This window comes from Dermacentor albipictus, chromosome 10, assembly GCF_038994185.2.
Source record: "Dermacentor albipictus isolate Rhodes 1998 colony chromosome 10, USDA_Dalb.pri_finalv2, whole genome shotgun sequence".
Lineage (NCBI taxonomy): Eukaryota > Metazoa > Arthropoda > Arachnida > Ixodida > Ixodidae > Dermacentor > Dermacentor albipictus.
The window spans coordinates 10,546,175-10,566,952 of record NC_091830.1 but is presented as its reverse complement, the minus strand read 5'-3'; the positions used below and the strand labels follow the sequence as shown (position 1 = coordinate 10,566,952).

Sequence of the window (20,778 nt, the reverse complement as noted above, 5' to 3'; positions counted from 1 at the left end):
GAACAAAGGTTCGATCAACAGCGTGGAAGTACAATCGCTTTTTTAAATACATTGAAACAAAACAAAATATCCTATCACAGAGTTTAGGTCTCCAAAGACCGCATAACCCAGCAGCATGAACATGTCATATGAAGAATCAACAGCATTCCTAAACGGCAGAAACTCAATTGAGTAGGGCGCAGTCTATGCCCTTTGTAATCGTACGTTGGAAAATGTCCTCAAGAATATTGCATCTCGAGTCTATACAACAGTGGTCTATGGTCTTGGCCCGCAGCCTTAATCGGCAGTTTGTTGAGCACGGCACAAGGCATTGTGTCGAATTTATCGTGGTTTTAAAAGGAAGCATTTCCGAATGAAATTTATATAAAAACACTTTCACTGTAGGGGGTATACCCATTCAGCGGACCCGCCTAAGTACGTCCTTATTTGGCCTCAATAAATTAGGTGTTCTATATATGGGATCTGGAAAAAGTGTGCCCACTAGAGCAGCATAAATCACTTCGCGACTCGTTGTGGAAATGTATTCTAGGTTGATTCTGGTGCTTAAATAATATTGGGTCAACAAACTCCCTGAGATGGACCAGAGTCAGTGATGGGGGATAAGTTGGGGTCTAGTTTGCCCATATATGCATTACAGTCTCGGCCTAGCCGCAACTGCTGTCGGCTTGACAGGCGTTTCTTATCTGCCACTGATCAGTGCATCTCCAAACAAACAAACAAACAAACAAACAAACAAACAAACAAACAAACAAACAAACAAACAAACAAACAAACAAACAAACAAACAAACAAACAGACAGACAGACAGACAGACAGACAGACAGACAGACAGACAGACAGACAGACAGACAGACAGACAGACAGACAGACAGACAGACAGACAGACAGACAGACGGCGGACAGACAGACAGACAGACAGACAGACAGACAGACGGACGGACGGACGGACGGACGGACGGACGGACGGACGGACGGACGGACGGACGGACGGACAGACAGACAGACAGACAGACAGACAGACAGACAGACAGACAGACAGACAGACAGACAGACAGACAGACAGACAGACAGACAAAAACAGTGATATTGTGCCTCTTGAACTGCAATAGGGATAGTGCCGTCAATATCTACTATAAAAACAGTTTGAGAAGTTCCGTTGCTCACCTTAGTGGCAGCAATGTATATTTATTTGGTATTCTCCGTTCTTCTGCTCAAAGCAATCAGTTAATGACTGTCACTGTTTTATTTCACCTATGAGGATTTCCGGAGACGACGTTCGCCTACGTATTTTAAGAATTCCTAAATAGATCAGAAATCACAACGCTTGCATTCTGAAAGAGAAAAAAAAAACCTTCAGGGCATTTGTTTATTCGCTGAGGCGTAAAAGATGCTCGGCACAATCGAGGTTATTACCTGATCGAAGAATTAAACGCGCGGAAGCTACTCTTCCACCGTCATTACTGGCATCCTCTCTTTCTCGTTTAAATCGATTATGATTATTTGCGGCGAAAATGTCAGGACTACCAAGAAAAAAAACGAGCGCGATCGCTGGTTAGAAATCAACTGTTTTAGGGTAAAGATCCGAGACAACAAAGTCCCGAGCTACCGGAAGAAGAACAGTACGTCCTGAAATATTCACTGAAGACAACCTAATCGTAGCAGAGCTGGTCTATCAACACTGTATCCCAGGACTCGTTAACAAAACATTTGCACTTGGACTCCTGCCTGAAAAGTCCCCGAGAGATGAAACGTCGAAGCTAGGTGACCATCAGAATGAAGGAAATAATGAGGTTCGGGCGAGAAAACGAGACAGTGTGACACTAAACTCTTTGCCAGTCGATATTCGCTTTATTCCGCCCAGAACAGAAGTGCAATGCAGCCAGGCGACTCTAATGTCTAAATACCCGGCATGCCCAGTTCTGGCGCGCATGACGGAAGGTACACCTGGTACTTTGGCGTGGAGCCACAGTTTTCGTCGTAGATGAATTCACAGCAGTCGGCTTGCATGTGGAACGTAGACACTCGGCGCCAGAAGCTGCATCCATAACCTGTGCAGACGGACTATTAGGTTAGGGAGATGCGTGCATCCTCTTCCACGCATATTGGAACGAAAGAACGCGAAGGAAATGCAAAATGGTCATTCAGGTTCGCGTGCGGTTTGCGATCTTGCATCGAAGAAACGGGTTAACTGGAGAGAAAGAAGTGAGATTTACGTGAGCAAATGCTCGGCAGACTCATGAGAGCGTGTTACTAGTAGCCCGAAATTTAGCCCACGAAATTTAGATGCAATATACAGAACTGCGATATTATTATTCATTGTTGTGTTACAGAGTTGCGAACTCCATAGTTTAAAGTGAAAGCTTATTTAGCGCCAGTAAACAAGGACGGAAGGGAGGTTGTCGAAAGGGAGGACGGTTGTCGTCTCCCTTCCGTCCTTGTTTGCTGGCGCTAAATATGCTTTCAGTTTACCAACACGCCCAACAAATGGCAATGCTCCTTAGTTTATTTTCATAAAATTGGCGCTTTACAATAGCTTTTATAAAAAAATTGACTGCCTAAATCAAAAATTTGCTGCCAACAGTGACTCCCTTTAACTTTTATATTTTAAATGCAGCGAATGCCACCAAATTTGATGCAGTGGTTGACGAGAAAAGTGATTTATCGTTTCCCATGTATTTAGATAGAAGCTCCCAAGCTAAAGCTTGCACTTAAGGGCGGTGAAAACTTGAGCATGATGCCCTGGCTTAAATACAAACGCCACAGACATCAAACTTGGAAAAATCGGGCTGAATACAATGAGCAGTTCGTGTGCGCACTCAAATGCGTGTAAGGGGATAAAAGCCTTTGCAAAAAATCATAAAATAAGTGTTAGAAAGTGCAGCGCGGCCCTTTTCATCTAGTTTTCCAATACACCGAGGTAACTTTGCATTACGGAAACTTTAGATTCATCAAAAATGGGGCCCATCTTAAACGCAATGTTTCGCGATAGTCTAACGTTTCTGGCTTAATTAGGAGCCTTACATATAAATATTTAACCCTAGCATTTTGGCTATATTATGCGGTATATGATCTCCGAATTTCCACCTCTGTGAACTAAACGAGGCGCCTCGTTTATGCTTGGTGAATACAAAGAACAGGTAATCGGTGATCTTGAAGGTAAAGTTGAAGATAGGTAGGTTAATTGCGGCTTTGGAATAAATTACGTAAGGATGCACTCCGGATTCTGAGTATGCCTTATGAACGGGGCAGGGTTTAGCTCTTTACCCTGACAACACTACAAATGCCGTCGAAACCAAACTTAAGAAATGGGGAACGCTGCGGCATATCTCTGTGCGACGTTAATTGAGTGTGGATGAATCGCAGCCTTTAGAAAGAATTCTTAATCAACTGTTCAAACCTGTGACACAGCTGCTTTCACCTATGTTTTCCTCTACCCCGTGGTACGTAGACCAAGTTTACATTTTGTGGATATGGAGGTCATGTTTAGTGCTTCGCGTGGGAAAACATTACCTTTCCTGGCCTAATTAGAAGTGTCACAAGTAATTACTCAACCATCGTTGTTTTTCCCATTCTTGTGCATTCTACGTGCCTTGTAGTAGGCTTCTCCAGCCTCATTGGTTAAGTAAATGAAAGCATGTAGTTTATATTTCCTTGAAATTAGGAGCAGGTCGTGGGTGAGGTGTAAGCTGATGTGTAAGACCCTACTTCCCATGTTGGTTTGCTGTGGTTTTATATAGATAGACGGATAGCGATATATGCGGCCAATGTTTCAACCATTCATAACTTATATAGGGGCAACATAATAAGGTGTGTGATTTTTTTACAGCTAAATGACATTCTTACTGCAACGCTAAATAAAAAGCAGCCTGTGGGTTGCTATTTTGTGAGGTTGCACAAGTTCGCTACATTTTTTCTTGATCATGTGATATTTTCGCAAAATTTTCGTAAAGTTTATGGTTTGTTTAATTAATTGTGTACCTTATGCTTGCCTGGTCTTGAAGTTCCTGAAGTATCTCGTGTTTCCAGTATATTTATTTTTCTTACATACGTATGAATTCGATACCACTGTATGGCATGCTACTCTGCTGAGCACGGACTCAGCCAAGCTCTCTTAGGTATTTTACATGTGCTTACCGAAGCTGAACAGAAATTTAGGAGAAAAAAATCAACATTGAGAATATGTTGTGACATTCGCTTGGCTCAATAACAACTCCATTTCAAATAGTCATCTAACTTCACTTCTGCCACAAAATGGTTAATAGAAAAAAAAATTATGGGGTTTTACGTGCCAAAACCACTTTTTGATTATGAGGCACGCCGTAGTGGAGGACTCCGGAAATTTCGAACACCTGGGGTTCTTTAACGTGCACCTAAATCTAGGTACACGGGTGTTTTCGCATTTCGCCCCCATCGAAATGCGGCCACCGTGGCCGGGATTCAATCCCGTGACCTCGTGCAATGGTTAATAGCACGTCGCTCAATCTTTTGCAACACATTAAAACGTGCAGCTTCGATGCGACTTGGCGGTTGAGAAACACAGTAATTTAATTCACGTTTTAATCATATTTCAGTGGAAACCTGAGTTTTGATATACAATGCACTCACCGTTTGCAGCGTAGCGGTGACGTACAACGAAACAGGTGTCGCATTCTGCATATATTGTGTGGTACATTTCTTGAACGGCGTCACCTGAGCCTGGCAGTAAATGCGGAAGTGATGATGACATAGTTAATGGGGTGTCGTTAGAATGCGTCAGATTTGGGAAGCAGTACAGAATACCTGATAAAAATATGAACAAAGAACAATCTTCGCGGACGTATGCCAATCAGAACCACTCACATCAAAGGCAGCGAAGTAATATAAGGCAGTTAGGAAGCACCTTTGAAGTACTAGAAAGGTCCCTAGGGACCTTAACTATTAGGGGCCTGTACCGCCACTGTCCAAAATCTACGCAAGCCTGCAAGCACTCCGCTTTATGTGGTGCACCTACTTCGCTATACCCGTGACATTTCATATGCTTCACTATATCCGGGTTTAGAACTTTTACACCCTCCGCTTTATACGATGCTTGCTCCTGCGTGCTGCGCCGGTCTACCGACGCCGGCATCTGGTTCCACGTTCCTGCTGCTATAAATTAAGGCCGCGATGCTCTGCGCGCGGAACTTCAAGACACGTCGGACGCCGGCGCGTCGTTGCTCTCGCAGTGGTCAGCTGTGTGGCGAGTGTCTCGCGAGTGCTGTCATCACTTTTTGTACTTTTCGTACTTTTTGTACTACATTTGTACTGCGCACATCGTGGGGTGTTTTTGTGTGAAAGTTCGACTGATACTTGTCTCATGCTTGCGCTGCTCAAGTATTGCTGCGTGTGGTGCCCTGTTCTGCGATTCCGTGAAAAGATGATACGGTGGCGTCCCATTATATGAGACTCCCGCTGACCTTATCCTGCTGCAACGGGAAATGGCAAGCGTATACCGAATGGACTTTGTTGTCTACGAAGGCTTTTCTTCGCCGGTCACATGCAGTCGCGGCCTCAAATAAGAAGACTACAGAAAATACGACATGTTAAGGAAGCTCGTACCCGGGGCTGTTCAAACAATTTTTCTTGGGTACCTATCATACAAAGGGTCATCAGTTGGGATGCTCCGGAAGCAACCAGCTAAAAGAAAACCACGTCCACCTGGGACCGAAAAACTGCAACGTCTAGGTGCGTTGGAAGAATCTCTCTCGAGTGACATACAGTGTACAAAGACAACAGAAGTGCATACGATGCGGCTGAGAACAAATCGACGCTGACCGCCTTTCCAGCTATTCTTGCCTCACGATACATAGCGACAATATGACGTCTGATATGGTGCCTTCACTTGCCCATATCTGCAAGGAAAACGAGGAAATTGCCGGGATCAATAACTGTCTTAACAGAAAAGTGCATAAATTATGTAAATAACGCACAGGACGGCGCTGTCGAGGCATTACTGACGCAGCAACTATGGCGGGAAGTCGACCGCAATTCAGCCAAATCAGTTTGAAATACAAGCAAAGAAGATATTGTGCATGTCATACTTGGCGAACCTCCCACAGAAAAGCTTGTGTAGGTCTTGCTTGTCAATATACGAAGATAATAACCTCAACAAGAAAAGACCGCCGCTCGTAACGTTGTACCTTAAGTGCCAGATGCTGTGGAGTTTGTTGTTGGGGACTCCTGACCGCGCAGACAAGAGGGTCGCAAAAGTGTCACTTATTTTTTTTTAATGCAGCTGCCCCTTTTGCTGCCGTGTTCTCGGTGTTGCCAGGAATTCAATTCTTTTTAATGCAGAATAAAGATATTGTTGAAGATCCTTTCTGTCGCGTTTCATTGCTTGTATTGTGCACATAAAGGCACAGAAATGCCCACTGAAATAAATTCTGGAATATGTATGTAGTGAAAACAAATCATGCCGCCGATGGTTTTAAATACTTGCGAAAAAGTAAACTCCCTCTCGAGGACATTTATTTGTACTTACAACATTTTTAGTCACTATAGGAAATTGGAAGAAATTATTGGGCGTGAACGCCCATTGAAGGCTGGCAGCAGCATGTTGATACCATTTTTATAGCGGCAAGCATAGTCACATCTGTCTTCGGCTTCAATCTCTCTTGGTAATCAGCGCCCGCTGCGACGAAGCAGACGGCGCGGGCGCACAGCCCCATACGGAGGCCGTAATCCCAACGCGGGAATAGCGCTCCAAACTGGCCGTATTCGGATGAGGCGGTGCACCGTCACATGAATGTTGAGCGTGCTCGGCAAACTTTCGTTGTCATTTGACAGGCCTATGTATTGACTCGACGCTCACCTTTGCCTCGGAGTCGTAGCTCGCATTCAGCAGCTGAAGAATGATGGAGCTAGTGCTCGTTTATCTGTCTGCGTGTAGCCTTATTCATTTACTCATTGAATACTGTTGATATAGGGCCACAGCAAGAAGAGGAACAGATAAAATGGAACACAATTATCAAATATACAGCACTGAAGGAGAAAAATAATGTCATTGAGTAATCTGGATTCACTCAAGTAATTCCATTTTCGATGGGGAAAATTAAAACTCGAATGTGTTTGCTCGTGCAAATATGCGATCCCAACGCGTCTAGCCTGTGCTGCTGTTTTCATATGAAAAGAAGTATGGAAAACTCCTGTCGTTGAAAACGGTACTCGCGAAATTATTCACAGGCCTTACTTTGTCCGTTGCATTTAATGTGAAACGTACGACTCTCAGCTTGTGAAACTGCATCGCGTGACTGTACGTCCCCTACAGATGATGTCAGACATTCTTGCTGTACTCCGCTTCATACTTAGTAGGGACAGCTGCTTCACGTGTCACAACTACAACGTCTACATGTATGGTTACACCATATTAAGGCTACTTTTGTGCACACTGGTGCTTGCAGAATGCGAGGTACTGTTTTTTGGGTGCCAGTGCAACCGCCGCGTTGTGGTTGCTGGTCGCAGAAACGTGCTGCTCCGCTAGTTCGGCGGGAAATAGGTTCACATCTGCGACGCTTTACGTGTAATAATTACGTGATATTTCGTGGCTTAAGAGCATGAGACTTAATGTGACATCAAATGACAAGACGCGTAACTCATACGTGACGCGCACTATCTTGTTGGCAATTGCGAGGAGTGAGAGAAATGTCTACAGTTTTTGAAAGCATTGCTTATTACGTATTACACAAAAATTTATTTCTCATATTACTTGGCCTGTGGCAAGCTGCTGCTCCTTCTGCCGTTTAACGCATTTTCCAGCAAGGGTACCTACGGTGCTTTTATACACCTCTATTTATGCACTTATTGCCTATGACTTCGCTGCACCAACCGCAGTAGCCCGTTCGATATTACTTACGAGGCAAACGTGTGTTTACACGTTGCACTGTCTTGCAAATGAATTTTTGAGGTAGTGCCGAGGTGACGGAAGCGGTAGTGCTATCCTCAATTTTATAGACTGCCACACACTCACATGTTTGTCACCTGTAATATTCAAGTAGGGAGCACTTAACGTGCTATGAAGTCTCGAAACTGCTGATAAACAGCCTCGTCAGTCTTACATGAAGATCGCTTTTGGATACTTACCATTGAGCGGAACAAATTGAAAGAGGTTTTTCCCGCTATAGCAAGGCGTTGAAGTAAGGGCTTCCCGACCCCATCTGAAAGACAAGAAACACTGTTGCACTTATGTCTTATGTTGATGTGTTAATAGATACTCATGCGTCACATGCACTTCGGATGTTTTTCTCATTTTGTAAATTGCTTCACTTGATCCTACAGAAAAATGACATTTCTTGGGGCTCGGAATGTTCGATTATATAACTGTGTGATATCAGTTTCGTATTCCTTCCTTTGTGCGCAGTTCCCATGTTATCGTGGACAGCAATGAATCCTATAGCATCCATATCACCACACTTATTCTGGAAATATCTTCTCAACGTACTTTGCCCATGCGCTTTTTAACGCACTCGCATTGTAGCAAAAACAATGGGCGACCTAGGGTTGGGCGCAAGTTAACTGAAATTGACGCGACAAGATATGTTCCTGATTTTTTTCGGAGGAGTGAAGGGATTGACATTACGTGAACTCAAATCAAGACAAAATAGAAGTCATGATTCTCCCAGGAGCAAAACGAATTCACAGGTTCTCTTATGTCATCTTTAAGACGACGTGAAGGTGAAAGCCCAAGTGCCAACGCATTAAAGACGGGCACATGACGTACACATCCTCTTTGATTCGCTTTATCAACTTCTCTTAGTCATCCCTCTTGATCCTCTTCCTAAACTTCTTAATTCCCCTAGTCATCATCTTTAATTCGCTTAGTGTACTTCGTTTAGTCATCCCTCTTTATTCCAAAGGTCGAGGGCTTGACTCCCACCCAAGGTCGTGGGTTCGACTGCCTTAATTAATTATATCTTAATTACATGTGCATATTTTAACAATATTTACCAAAGGTCGTGCGTTCGGCTCCCACCAGTGGTCGTTGGTTTGAGTGTCTTAATTAACTCTATCTTAACTAACTTCGCATTTATTAACTGCAAAGGTCATGGGCTCGACTCTCACAATTGGCCATCGTTTGAATCCCACCAAAGGTCGAGGGTTCGTAGCCTTTTTGTACGTTTCGTGTCGTCAAGGTGTTTTCGCTCAAGTTCTACTGTCCTATGAGACATATAAGGCTTTCGCTGTAATAATTTTCCGCTAAATGTCCCCTCTGAGTTTAGAGAACAGTGTAAATTTATATGTATACGGTATAAACCTGTTGCGTCGTCCAGGCGGTGCTGTTGGAATGCCGGTCAACTGCGACCTTTATGCGATGGTTGGTGTCGGGCATGCTATGAAACACTCAAGCACCTACTAATGGATACGTAAAGCTGCACTATCTTTGTTCGTCTGAGTTGCGCTGTGGCGATAATTATGCAGAAGTTCGGGCCTGGCAAGTTTCGTCGCATGTAACGTTTGCCTCAGAGATAGAAAGCAGTTGTGCACTATAAACAAAGCCGCATTCGCAGCCTCGCCCTTAAGCCGCTTTCAAACGGCCGAACTCGCAAGACGACCCATGTTGTGATGCAACAGAACAATTTTTGGGCAAGCTGACCTTGCATTGCTGACGAGGAAAATTAGCGCAATACAAAAGACAACTTGCATGGGAAGAAGCAACAAAGACAAGCCCAACAAACGACAAAGAGTAGTGCTGGACTTTGTCGTTTCTTCCTATGTCAGATTATTTTGACCTAATTTTCCTTTTAAGCATGTGATTCAAGCCTGTTTACTGCACGCGTAACATCTCAAAACTGTGTACCCTGAATAGCGACACATCAAGCTTTCAAAACCAAGTAAAGGCTAGTTTCCACAGTGTGTTGGAAATGTCGAGGTGAGTTACTCTATAGACAACAGCTACAGGGTCATTGCAATTGATGTAGAAGACGAGGAGGGACGCTCCAGCCATGCCTGGTGGCCTGAGGGCCTGCTGGCCAGTACTTTGTGGTCGCAGCTTCTCCAAGTGTGACTGACTACCGGAATTATTCTTGTATGGGTTGATACTGGCTGAAGTTAGACGGCTCACCTCTAGCGTACTCCCGAATCAAAAACATAAATTCTGACCGTGACTATAGGTAAATACGTTGTTTGACTTCTTGTATCTCGCATGTTTAGCTAGAGCGAGAGCATGTGGATGTAGATGATCTACGTAGAGAAGTGCGAGATCGTTAGGTCACAAGTTTTGGTATGCTTTCCTTTTATTGCATGCTGTATGTAGAGGTCCCGCGCAAAAGACCTATACAATACAGTTGCTAGATCACCTCTCACATTGAGAGAAAACCTGTATACCCCTCTGATTTGCACGCCTAGTTCCTAGTGAAACATTATTATAAAGAAATGAACCCCCGCTAAATAGAGTGCTTAATTTTCGCTTACATAGCTCCTCCGGTTCCACGCTCCCCATAGATGAAAGCTGCTGTCGTGCTGAAGTTGTTGTATTCTCCGAATCTTTTGTACATCACGCATTTGGCTGTGCCACCAAAATTGGGGTCGAAGTAGTAGTTCCTGTATATTTGGTACCACTCTCCTATATCAGGAAAACACTGCACACGAAAAAATGATAATTAATATTATTGTAATACTAGTAGTACATTAATATAACAATTATTATTAAAGTTGTTTTTACGATCATAATTATTCCTATTTATTATGCTGCTCCTTACTACACACTGAAAACTCGAGGTTCATGCAGCAAGCGCTTAAATTCCAACGCAAATGACTTGCCTTTGGTAGATGTTCAAGTTAAAGAGAGTAATAGCGCACGGGACAGGACAGACAGAAGGAAAGAGAAGTAAACGAAGAAAATGAGGGAGGTGGTCAGCACTTAGTCTGTTTCATTGTACTAAACGGTGAAAGCTAGCCTGCTTTAACAGTTCATTTCTAATACGTCAGGCGCCCTTTTACCCCATGCCCGACATCGTTCTTCACTTATTCTAGGGAATACTAAGCGACTGGGTCATGTTCGCTATGAATAAATAATTACTGTATGGCCTGACATTACATGGCTGCTTGGTGTACTGACACCATCAAAGGATGCTGTGTCGGATGTTCCAGTCGGAGGTTTGACGTCAGACAGACTTTTACATTGCCTGCCCGCACGCAGCAATTCCGGAAGAAGCAGCATACGGCAGCGCCTGGAAAGCTTTCCTCGGGGACCAGCGCATAGTGTTGCAGACGGCGGACTTTCTTTAGATGCCGTTGCCTTTGCTATCCGAAATGTAATTAAATGAGAACCTCACTTAGTATTAGTCTGGACATGAAATCGTGCTGCTAACAAAAGGCAACCTTTCACGAGGTGTTAAGGGTGAATTGGAAACGGGTCCAAGTTCTGCTGACCACCCCAGCTTGACTAGGTGAAAGCAAATCAAATCAAGTCAAATAGGAAGTCGAGCTTCTTAGCCTAGCGGGGAGAACAACATCCCGAGTGGGTGCTGAAGACAGGGACAAGTGCGTACAAATGCGCACAAGAGGGCGTCGACGGCGTATTGTTTACAGGGCAAATTATCGTGCCCCGCGAGACCACCGCCATCACATCGCTACGTGCTGCGAATCTCAAGTTGCTATGGGCGGATAAGGAAGACGGCTGTCACGATCCGCCCGGGTTCTTGAACAAGGGAGGGCTCGAGGCACCCTCCGTTAGACAGACGGTACGCAGCGTGGTGGCGATGAATGATGACTGACCGCTGAGCAGCTGTGCTCGTCGGTGTTTATTGGGTGCGCTGCCCAATGTTGCCTACCAAGCATGGCAGGCTACCGAGCCTGGCGGGCCAACGAAGATTATGCCCGAGGGAGCGTCACATGCTTCTTACAGCGGCTTTGTTCTTGCATCGACTGCCGTCTATAATGAGATGGCTGAGGCTGCCATTACTGGCAACTCCAATGACATGAACGTCAAGGCTCCAAAGATCAAGGTAAACTTTGTGAAGAGGCTTGACTGGCTGAAACTAGCAGCTTCGGCCTGCTCGACAAAAGGCATGAACCTGTTTGTTCGTCATAGCGAAGACGCACGAAGGTGACCTGCCCTTCCTTGTCATGGGGTCAGATCAAGGCATCTGACAGCAGCTCATGGGAAAGCGCCTGCAGCCTTTCGTTTCCTTCCTTGATTTGGAAGATCCATACCTTATCAGGAAGCTCCAAAAAGTCTCAGGCTATGTCCGGAGGGGCTGTCCGCCACAAGTCATCATTTGTCGATGTGAAATAGTTATATTTTCATTAACGCAGAATCACCATCACATTTGCGCAGTGGTGAGGCAATGCAGTGACCCTTGTGGGTGCGTTCGTTTTCAAGACTCATTGACATTGTCATATGAGCTTGGAAATTTTTAATATTTATTTGAATTCCAGTTCCACCAAGCACACTGCTAATCTTCTATATTAAAGAAAGGCGTATACATTTACTCGTGTCTTTCTCCAACTTTCAACGGCCTGCTTCTAACAAGTATGAGACATGCCTCATTGACAGCCTTCAACAAACAAGCACTGAGAAATCGTTCAGATCTGTAGACGACTATTGAGTTTTTTTTAATGAGTGCATCCATCGCGGCACTCAGCTTTGTACTGGAGAGTTAATTGGCACGTTTTGTGCATGTATAGATGAACTACAAATAATGACTGAATTTCCGACAGCTAAACTTTGGTCACTTGAGCTAAAACTGCTTTTATCTAATTACCATGTGGGCTGGTATAAAGGCGCCCATTCTAAGAAGAGCCTCTCACCTCATACTTAGTGCATTCAGACGAGGAACTGAAAAATGACGTTTTAAGGGCTGCCTTGTCCTGGCCATGCCATCTTCATGCGCGCTGCAGCTTTCGGTGTACAGGTGCTCAGACTGTGACTGGCAAGTTTTCTGGACAGTTTGCTATTTCTCATGAAAAAAATGTCTCTTAGCGCACATTAAACAACCAAAAATGACAAAAAGAATGAAAAACAAACAAAATACTTCGCAGTCTCACACCATGGTCATTCCATATGTCACCGAGTGTCACACTCCATAAAGCTGCAGCGGGAAGGGCAAGTTTGAGAACAGTTCTTTCATCAAAAAAAGTAATACTTCACTACGCGTGATAAAAAAGAAACAAGCTTTCTTTTTTTACTGCTGCCACAATGTTGTACAGGAACTCCCTCTCTCAGTGATCATTGCTACACTGGCCAAATAGGCTGACGTTTCAACGACCACTTCCGCGCACATGCCATTATAATGAAGGAAATGTAGGCACCACCTACCAGGGCACTGCCCGATATTGTTGTCAGGCCTCGCTTAATCACTGCAAAATACTAAGGCGCTATCGACACAAGTGTGCACGTGAGGTATATAAGGCTCCCTGCATCGACGAGAAAGGTGACACGTGTGTGAGTGAACAGTGAGTATCGCTGCTCTCCAAAGAAATCGCCTTACTTTCAAGCGGATGATGGCACCCCTTTTGTGATATTGGTTTTATGCCTCGTTTATTGTTTCTATTCATCCTTATTAATTGACATGCTTGTTCTTAAATACATATTATTTTTGGGATTTTGTTGCCTTTAGGCGGCATCAGATAGTGATTTTTCTATAAAAAAGTTTACACTTAATATGACTGAACGAAAGAAAAGTAACAACCAAAAAGTGAGAATTATGGGCCTTTCGGCTGAGATCAAAGTCTGCGCCAACATGCGCCACGGGTATATTTCTCGACGTCACGATTTACGTGGTTGGGGGATAAAAGGTTGGTGTGTAAGAAATCTGAAATAAATTGTGTGGTATAAGATCCCGAAACTGCATGGGCCCATTGGGTTATGTGGGACGTTGTAATGGAATGATCCTTCATTGATTTACAGTGATCCTTCGGAATATTTTTTATGACCTGGGGTGTGTTTCTTAACGTGCACACAAAGCCATTTGAAGACAAAAAAATTGCTGAAAATGACAAAGGACGCGCAATGAGTGATACAACAGTAAATGCGAGACCTAGAAGTTTAAGATGCGGGGGCAAATAGATATAAGAGTGCCTACATGGGTATATAACTCCTATTCTGGTGGATATTAAAAGGAAGGAGTTGAGTTGTGCAGAACACGCAATTGTTCGGCTATATGAATGTCGGTCTGTTAGAATGAACATGATGGAGGTCAACGAAAGAGAAACACAGTCAAGGACAATCGAGATTTGTAGGCTGTGTGATGAGCCAGGAAAAATTGGACCAATCGCCAACACCGGAACTACCCTCCTCATGTGGTTATCTACTTTCACTGTGCTATCTCGGCCACACCGAACCTCTCTCTACTTCTGCGTCCTCCTGGTCTCTCACAGCGAATTATATATAAAAAAAAACGTGTCAAGGTAGGCAATGATGTTTTCTGTTAAAACAAAAGTAACCTCTCATAAATAAGAAGAGCATTTGATTGGGCTCTTCAAACAAAATTGCGGGTCACCACCCGATGCTTGCGTTGGTGGCTGCGTAAGTTGGACGTGAGCAGATTGGAATAAAAACAGATTGCAACAGTTTTACGTTATAGGACCCCAGGTCACTTAAACTAACCCGGAGCATTCCCCTATGACGTCCCTCATAAACCACTGTGCAGTTTCTGGATGCCAAACCCCATAATTCTTTGGTTGCTTTGGTATGCCAGAACACGTGATTTTGTCTATATTCTCATTGAAATTGTTACTACAAGCCGAACCCCTCGGTTTTTTCTTAATCTTCTTTCTGCACCACTAATCAGAGCTATGCGCATGGGGAGTACCTGCATGCGTAATGTAATTAGGGTAACAAGTTGTACGTTAACAATTCGACTTTCAGGGAGGCGGAAGGCAGGCGGGAATCGACAACTTTCTCACCGTACTTGCGTCTTGATACTTCTGAAGGTCAGATCTCTCTTCGGGGTAAAAAAGTTCCTCACTTGACATTGCCCGGAAAGCTCCAAAAAGCACAAGGACTGCCACCGGCGACATGATGACTCACGGGGATTGCGCCTCCGTTTAGTGCGAGATGTGAGAGACACACCTAAGCAGCTTTCGTTCCAGAAATAGGGTGAGTGAAAAAGAAAACGTTGTGATCGAACGTGAGACTTACAGCGAAACTGAATGAGAAAACTTTACCGAATGCACCTACGCATGCGCACGTGTCACTACATAGATATACATTCAGCAGTAAAAATTGTGTAGAGTTTCCGGCCTATTATCGGCTGATAATAAGCGGTGTGATAGTTGTGAACTTTAACCGGACGTCCATAATGGTTAAACGAGTGCAAGGAGTGTGCATTCGTGCAGCTGTAGTGTAGAAGTGTGAGCGCTAAAGCGCAGGATTTATCCTCTTCAAAGGCTTGTAAATTTAGGGGAGGCTGTAATCACGACTCATGATTGTACACTGGCGTCTAGGCGTCAATATGCCTCACAGAAATTTGTGGATGCCCAGAAACTCACTAGCTGATTCACAGGAATATAACAATGACGAAACAGTGGATGAACATTTCTTTGTTTGATGGCGTCAAGTGCTCGTTGACATATTGTTACAATATAGCGTCGCCATTTTGGCCTCCGTTAGCTCCCCTGTAAATAAATTGTAAATAGCATTGGGCATCAACTACACGTAACAATATATTGCAGTGTAAGTGCTACCAGAGAAGCCAAGCCTCCCTGTTGTCAAACCTGCATTTCACGCTTCTTAGAGATAGTCTGTTCGCTTAGCCCAAGAGCAACAAAGGATGACAAGGTTTATTTTCCAAGCATCCCGCGTAGGAAGTGACCTCATCTCAACTACAACTGGAACCCTATGGGAAGGCTATGGAGCGGTGCGCGGCTGATGGGCTTACCTCTTACCCACAGAAAGTGGTGAATAGGGAGGAAAGAATGATCAGCACGAGGTGGCGGGATCGACTTTGGCAGTGATGGCGATGACGTATGGACGCTTAATACTGAAGCGCATTTATTTTTGCACTTGGCGGCTTGGCTTCTTTCTTGAGTGCTGGAAGAGGCCTCCTTTCATGCCAGCGACGCATCCTCGATTTCCTGGCCTGTGAAGTGACACTGCATTCACACCGCTTCCACCATCATCAGTGACGCCATTTGATACAAGAGTTAAGAAACTTGGAATCGCAGCGACGAGTGGGCGTTGTTTTCGTGCGGCGAGCACCACTTTGGCAGTAACAGAGATGGCGTGGGAACGCTGAATACTCAAGCGCATTTATTTTTGCAGGTTGTTGCAGCGTCATCGATAAAGCGCACTTGTGCGCCGAGTTCCTTATCAGCTACCAGCAAGAAACGTTGCTTGGCCGCAGCGGGTGTCCCTGCTCACGTGGTTTCTTTTCCGTAACCTAAAAGCTCAAGTACAGAGTAATAGAACAGTATGCTGCAGCTGCTGTGTTGCGTCACTTCAGTGGTGACAAAGATGGGATCGAGGCCACCCGAGTTTGACGAGACAGCAAGCAGTTGGGATGCCTACCGTGTTCGCCTCGAGGCTTACTTCGAAGGTAGCGATATTAAGGTCTCATCGAAGTGCCGGGCGCTTTTGGTAGCATCGCTCAGTGACAGCGTAGTTCGAGTTCTTCAGAGACGATGTCCGTGAACGCCCGTGAACAGCTTAGAGTACGACGAAGTTGTGAAGGTGTTAGAAGAGCACTGCAGCACGCAAGTGAACGAGACGGCGGCAAGTCACGCATTTTCATACGGAAGCAAGAAGATGGCGAGACAGTTAAAGACTTTGTGGCCGACTTACGACGTCTTGCCAAAGATTGCAACTTCGGCAGTTTTCTGGACAGAATGTTACGAGACCGGATAGTCTGTGGTATCCGAGACGACGACGACAGGCGGTTCCTGCTGACGCAAAGGAAGCTGACTCAGCAGGAAAATGAAGAATTCGCGATGTCTTCAGAAACGGCTGACCGTAACGTTCGTTCCGTGACGAATGCAGATGGCGAGAAAGGCATTAGCAATGCGCTCTTCGTTCAACGGCGTCGTGGCAGCGGACGAAATGCTGACAGCGGGTACGATAGACGAGACCCACACCCTTCGTGCTGGAGATGCGGCTCAAGTCATTCGGCACGCAAATGCCAACATGTCAGGAAGGTGTGCCGGAAATGCGGCACTAGAGGACACTTGGCGAGAATGTACCAATGCTGGCGCACCAACCAACCTGGATCATAGGCGCTCAACGAACTGTCCGATAAGGAAGACAGCGGGGAAGAAATGCTTTTCGCCCTATCCACCCGGAACAATGCTGACCAGAGGACGCGACCAATGGAACGAAACTTGGTCCGGGGCGGCAGGACACTGCGGATGCCGATCGACACAGGGTCATCCGTCAGTGTTATTCCAAAAAACATCTTTAAGAGGCACCGTAAGTGGTGGCCTGGGCTAGAAAGAACGCCACTTCGATTGGCCTGCTTCTTGGGGCCTCTTCCAGTGCTCGGCCGAGTCGCCATGAGGGTGGAGCACGGCAAGACGCAAGTGGACAGTTCGCTCATGGTAGTCGACTGTGACGGACCATTGCTCTTTGGTAGAAACACAATTCAAACTTTCCGCGAAGCCAGCTCGTCACTCTTCGAAGAACAGGCTGTACAAGGCGTTCATGCGCTACAGTCTGAAGACGGCATAAAAGATCTCCTTGATGAGTTCTCGGAGTTGTTTGAAGACCGGCTGGGCTGTTGAAAAAGTCCGCCCTTGAAGCTGCACAAGAAAGAAGGTGCGGTGCCACGGTTTTGGAGGGCTCGTTCGGTGCCGTTTGCGCTTCGCAAAGCAATGTCCGCGGAAATTAACCGCCTCTTTCAGCAAAGCGTTTTGTCGCCGGTGAGTGTTTCCGAGTGGGCTGCGCCTGTTGTACCAGTGGTGAAGAAGAATGGGGACATCATTCTGTGCGGCGATTTTAAACTCACCTTTAATCCCTCCACTCACCCGGAGCATACCCATTGCCAAAGGTGGATGACATTTTTGCTGCGCTCAACGGGGCTAAATTATTCACAACACTGGACTTGCGGAATGCTTATAACCAGCTCCCGCTTGATGAAGAGGCTAAAACAATAACCGTCATCAACACGCACTAGGGCTTATACTCATACAACCGATTAGCCTTCGGCATCTCTTCTGCTCCCGCACTGTTCCAGCGGCGAATGGAGTCGTTATTGCGGGGCTTACCAAGAGTGCGCGTATACTTGGACGACATTAGAATCGCCGAGAAACAGCATGACACGTCGACGCTTCGACAAGTGTTGCAGAGACTGCGGGACAGTGGCCTCCAGCTGAAGAAATCCAAATGTCGGTTCCGAGAGAAAGAAGTGCGGTTTCTGGGGGCACAAGATTGATGCAACCGTCTTTCACCCCCTGCGGGACAACCTCGAAGCCGTAACAGCTGCGCCAAAACCAGAGTCGGTAAACCAACTTAGGTCGTTTCTGGGGCTAAGAACGTATTACTGAAATGTTTTGCCTAATTTGGCTACGACTCTGGCTCCGCTATATCGCTTGCTGGCGAAAGGCCAACGCTGGAACTGCAAAAAAGAGCAGGAAAGAGCTTTTGAGGAAGCAAAGCGTGCTTTGTTAAAGGCAAATTTTCTGGTTCACTACGATCCGCAGAAGGAATTGCAACTAGAGTGCGACGCTTCATCAGATGGTTTAGGCGCAGTATTATCTTACCTCATTGAGGGCGTGAACCATCCGATAGCACTTCGTTCAAGAACGCAGACGTCAGCAGAACGCAATTATTCACAAATAGAGAAAGAAGCGCTGGCCTTGGGGTTTGGAATTTCGAAGTTTCGCGATTTCCTGTTCGGCAATCGTTTCACGTTAGTAACGGATCACAAGCCACTCATCGGGCTCTTCCACCCAGACAAACCGATTCCGCAGATGGCGGCAGCTTGAATTCAGCGTTGGGCGCTCCTTCTATCAGCATACCAATACAATCTGGAATACCGCAAGGGATTGCACAGTGGTAACGCAGGCGCTCTTAGTCGCATGCCTTTGCCAGGAGATAATGAACGCGGAAGTCAAGTGGTAATGGAATATGTGCTCTACACGCAGGGTTTAGATGCAATTGTCCTTCCATCTGAACAAATAATTGCTCTGACCCAGGAGGACGGCACACTTCGGCAAGTCCGGGAATGGATCGAGCGTGGCTGGCCATCGCATCTTGCCAAGAAGCAGCAGCATCTGCTTCCGTACTTCACCCGCCGACGCGAACTCGTCATGAGCCATAGCCTTATTTACTGGGGTCATCGTGTGGTCGTGCCGGAGACAGCCGGGCAATGCTTATTGAACGAGCTACACGATACGCATCCAGGAATCGGGGCCATGAAGAGGCTTGCGCGTACGTTATTCTGGTACCCCGGATTAGACAATGACATTGAAAGGTTAGTGAAAGGCTGCCGCTAGTGCGTGCAGTGTTGGTCGATGCCTGCGGCGCAAGTTCCTTCTCCGTGGCCCAAGTCTGGAAAGCGGTGATACCGATTGCATGTGGATTTTGCAGGCCCTGTTAATGGTTACCTAATATTCATCCTAGTTGACGCGGAAACCAAGTGGATAGAAGCAACGCCTGTGAAAACAGCGACCCAACTGTTCAGCTGCTCAGAGAAAGTTTCGCCCGTTTTGGTATTCCGTAGTGTGTGGTGTCGGACAACGGCCATCAGTTCTCGAGCTCGGCAATAGCAAAGTTCATGCGGGAAAACTGCCTACGCCACATCAGGATGGCACCGTACAATCCACAATCAAATGGGTTAGCGGAGCGGGCTATGCGAACAATAAAAGAGGGTCTCGAGAAAAACAAACGCGGCACATTACAGGAACAGCTGTCCCGTTTTCTGTTCCGTTACAGATCGACGCCTCTCGAATGTGGTAAATCACCTTCCCAGCTACTAATTGGATTCCAGCTCCGGGCAGGGCTGTCTGCCCACTTCCCAGAAGGCGAGGTACCTGCAGAGGCTGACGCGATCCAGAAACAGTTTCCGTCGGCCAATACGCAGCCACTGTTCCCACCTGGCAAGCCCATCTGGTCCCGCCTATTTCAGCGAGGGCGAAAATGGCTACCAGGGACTGTAATAGCGACGGAGGGGAATCACATGGTAAGGCTGCAGACACCCCTGGGAATACAGCGCCGTCATGTGCATCATTTGCGGACACGGCTAGCGGTAGCGACAACGCACAGGGAGAATGCAACAACGCTCGGCCGCAGCTCAGAGGAAACACAGCCGGCCGGGGAGACCCGAGAAGCAAGTGCATCGGAAGCGGGCCCAGTGCTACTTCGCCGCACAACTTGACTGGGTTTTTGAAGGGGGAAGAGATGCAGAGTCGTCGATAAAGCGCACTTGTGCGCCGAGTTCCTTATCAGCTACTAGCAAGAAACGTTGCTTGGCCGCAGCGGGCGTCGCTGCTCCCGCGGTTTCTTTTCAGTAACTTAGAAAGCTCAGGTACAGAGCAATAAACAACAGTATTCTGCAGCTGCTGTGTTGCGTCACTTCAGTTGGTGGTTATTTGTCTTCTTGGAAACGGCCTCATCGCATTGCCGTCGCTGTTCCTGCCGAGTGTGTTGTGGTTTGCTGGTTGTAGTTGGAATTGGGCTGTCGTTCGATTGTCTTGCCCGAGTTACTAAGCGCTAATATGGGGGACCATAACACGGGACCACTAAATGAGGTCACTGAGGCTCTTACGGAGAAACCGCCGAGTAGCATCAAAGCACTTGTGAAAGTAATAAATGAACTAGTAGCAGAGCTGGATTCGTTTGCCTCTGGTATGATGACTAATGTAGAAAAAATGGGGAGCTCCAATACAGAA

The 20,778-nt window shown here is 46.1% G+C and overlaps 1 protein-coding gene across 2 annotated transcripts; it reads right to left on the bottom strand.

Annotated features, from left to right (window-relative positions):
* Positions 1-1,862: 1,862 nt before the first annotated feature.
* On the bottom strand, positions 1,863-20,437 carry LOC135917879 (uncharacterized). 2 transcript variants are annotated; one of them, XM_070526969.1, is made up of 6 exons: positions 15,837-20,437; positions 14,863-15,036; positions 10,426-10,592; positions 8,098-8,171; positions 4,606-4,695; positions 1,863-2,048 (listed from the first exon to the last, which is right to left on the bottom strand). In XM_070526969.1, the coding sequence occupies exons 2-6, from the start codon at positions 14,974-14,976 to the stop codon at positions 1,897-1,899; spliced, it is 597 nt and encodes a 198-aa protein (XP_070383070.1). In that variant the 5' UTR covers positions 14,977-15,036; positions 15,837-20,437; the 3' UTR covers positions 1,863-1,896. The 2 variants fall into 2 exon arrangements, 1 of the variants encoding a protein (XP_070383070.1); XR_011508908.1 differs by lacking the exons at positions 10,426-10,592; positions 14,863-15,036.
* Between the last annotated feature and the right edge of the window lie 341 nt (positions 20,438-20,778).